The following is a 2565-nucleotide window of genomic DNA, read 5'->3' as shown; positions in this document are numbered from 1 at the left end:
CTTTTTTTTTTTTTTTACGCATATCTGCGTATCTGCGGGTTGTATATATGCGTGTGTGCGTGCGTATACAATGTCAGGTTACTTACCGGAGTTGTAATATTCCTTAAAGTAGCGCGTCGCCGCACGTTGGACGATCGAGTAATACAAGTTCACGTACGACGTCGACTGGTTCTGCGCCGAGAGCGCCATTTACACTGTATTATCTCCGCGCGCGGGTCACCGTGTATGCATATAAATATGTAATGTCGTGCGCGTGTATGTTTCACGCGCGCGTATACGCGGTTCACGACGCGCGTGTGGCGCGATATGTTAAAGCGCGGCGGCACGGCAACGTGCGAGCGCGCGGCGCCCGGTCTCGTCGGCTTGTTCCTGCTCTTGCTACGCTGTCGCGCGCGGCGACGATACGTCCTGCTGCTGCTGCTCCTCCTTCTCCTCTTCCTCCTCCTTCACCGCCTCTTTTTCTTTTTTCCTCTGCCGTTCCTGCTACGTTTCGTCTCCTGCCTTATCTCTTTCTCTTCGTCGTCGTCGCCGTCGCCGTCGTCGTCGTCGTCGTCGTCGGCGGTTTCCTCTTCTAGATCCGCGGCCGTGAAACTTTTCTTATCGTTGGCGCGTCGTCCTACGTGCGTTCTTGTACGGCCTTCAGACAGCAGCGAGACGGTCTCGCATGCCGGAAAACGGCCCGCGACTTTAATCCTCGCCACACTCGCTTTCGGGTTACCCGCGCGCCGGTAGACACAATCTCGGTAGACTCGGCCTGAGCCCCCCCGAGTAACTCGCCAAGACCGAGACACTGGCGAGCGCTCTGCGGCGTTGCCACACTTCCGTCGTCGCGGTGCACGCGCGATCAGAGTGGGGATTTCTGGACTGGTTCGGGTTTGGGATGGTAGAGGAATATCGGGAGAGAGAGGACGCGAGAGAGAGCGGAGGAGAAGGTGCCGTGGAGCGAGTCGCGGTGGGGTGGCGGCGGCGGCGGCGGTGGTAGCGGCGACGGCGGCGGCACCGACGGCTGCAGGGGCGGATGTCGTTTCCCGCTTGCCTCCAGTTTAAAGCCCGGTTTCACAAATGTAGATCGGATTCACTTTAATCTAAGAATTTTAGGAAGAGTTCTCGTCTTCTAAAGTCTAAGTTCAAGATCAAAATTAATCCTACCTGTGGAATGCCAAAGTCATCTTGTGTATTACCGATTAATTATCGAGTGAGTATTTTTCTAATTGTCCTTTAAAAATTCTTTCCCACAAATTTTTGAAACGTAAACAGCAGGATGGTTCGAACCGACAAAAAGAAAAAAGTCGAAAAATTGCAGTTTTGTTCGGTTTCTGGTTATCAACTATAGTAATGTTTACTTTGTATTAAACGATCTCGTGGTTTGGACCAGAGACGTTGGCTAGAAATGTTGTATGAATGGTGTGCGTGTGGTACTGATGGAGTAGTGATGTGTCAATGATACATGAAGCGTATGTGTGTACTGAATCGGTAAAACAGACGACTTTAGGATCCCTCACATTCAAAGTACAGATCTACAAAGAAGAGGAAAAATTATTTAATATATTCATTTTTACAATTCAATTTTTATCATAGGCCAACTAATTCTTTATCTTTTTTTAGTTACAAGTTTTGAAGAAAGACAAAGAGTGAGTTGAATCGAAAAGTTACTCTACATTATTGGTAGAAATAGGCATAAATGGACAATTTAGTGATAAAGTCGTGTAACACTTTAAACTTATCATCACAATTTGACTGTTATATAACTTTTGAGTATATTTAGCTCCCTTTCGTGTTCTCGCAAAGTCTATCTTGTGTTGTCTTGATCTGATTGTTCCGGCTTGAACGTCTCTATCTCGATATATCGTTTAGCGATGTATAATAATAATGACGGTACTTCAAAGAATACTTGAAATTAGAATTCCATAATTACAAGGAACCATTCATCTCTCGTACCTTCAACAAGTTCGCTGATAATCGCTAATCATCTATATTCAGCTCCGTGATAAACAATTAATATTATTTCTTGGATTCCATTTGAGTTCGCCATTTCAAAAATATTCGCTCAAAAGTCAGTTCAACGTCGTCTGAATCTTTTAATTTATACGATTGATCAATTTCTTATTATCCTGACTATATCCGCGATGGAGCAACACCACGGGTAGATGAGATTCAGCGTTCGTTCCTGACGAGAGGAGGCTGGTGGTGGTGGTGCTGGTGGTGGTGGTGGTGGCGGCGGCGGCGGCAGCGATCAGCGGTGGTGGAGAACGAGACGAGCGGCGAGGACCGACGGGCAGGAAGGGGAGGGTCGAGAGGAGGCGAAGCGAGGAAGTTATATTCGTTGAACCGGTAGAAGGGGTTTGATACCGTGCCGTCGGGGGAACCGACGGTCTACGCGGTGGGGCGGCCTTTCGGTGTAGGGGAACACGATCGAGTTGGCGGGGAACTGTCCGATCGCTTCACCTCTCTCTCTCTCTCTCTAGCCATCGCACGTTTCTCCTCCTGTCCCTCCGTCTCCCTACCCTCACCACGCGCGGATCCTCTCTCACCCTCCCGGCAGAGCCGACGTGTACCCCTCAATGC

At 49.0% G+C, this 2565-nt stretch overlaps 1 protein-coding gene across 1 annotated transcript in view; it reads right to left on the bottom strand.

Moving 5' to 3' along the window:
* The window catches only part of LOC108779278 (myeloid zinc finger 1), a 17179-nt gene extending 16904 nt beyond the window's left edge, over nucleotides 1–275 (bottom strand). The window contains exon 1 of the mRNA XM_018546666.1: nucleotides 87–275. Within this exon, the coding sequence (XP_018402168.1) occupies nucleotides 87–189 (103 nt within the window). The 5' untranslated portion in view covers nucleotides 190–275. The remainder of the gene's footprint in view (nucleotides 1–86) is intronic.
* Between the last annotated feature and the right edge of the window lie 2290 nt (nucleotides 276–2565).

Source organism: Cyphomyrmex costatus, unplaced genomic scaffold (assembly GCF_001594065.2).
Source record: "Cyphomyrmex costatus isolate MS0001 unplaced genomic scaffold, Ccosl1.0 scaffold57, whole genome shotgun sequence".
Taxonomy (NCBI): domain Eukaryota; kingdom Metazoa; phylum Arthropoda; class Insecta; order Hymenoptera; family Formicidae; genus Cyphomyrmex; species Cyphomyrmex costatus.
Note: the sequence above shows the minus strand (reverse complement) of the source record. Positions and strands in the feature narration are given on the sequence as shown.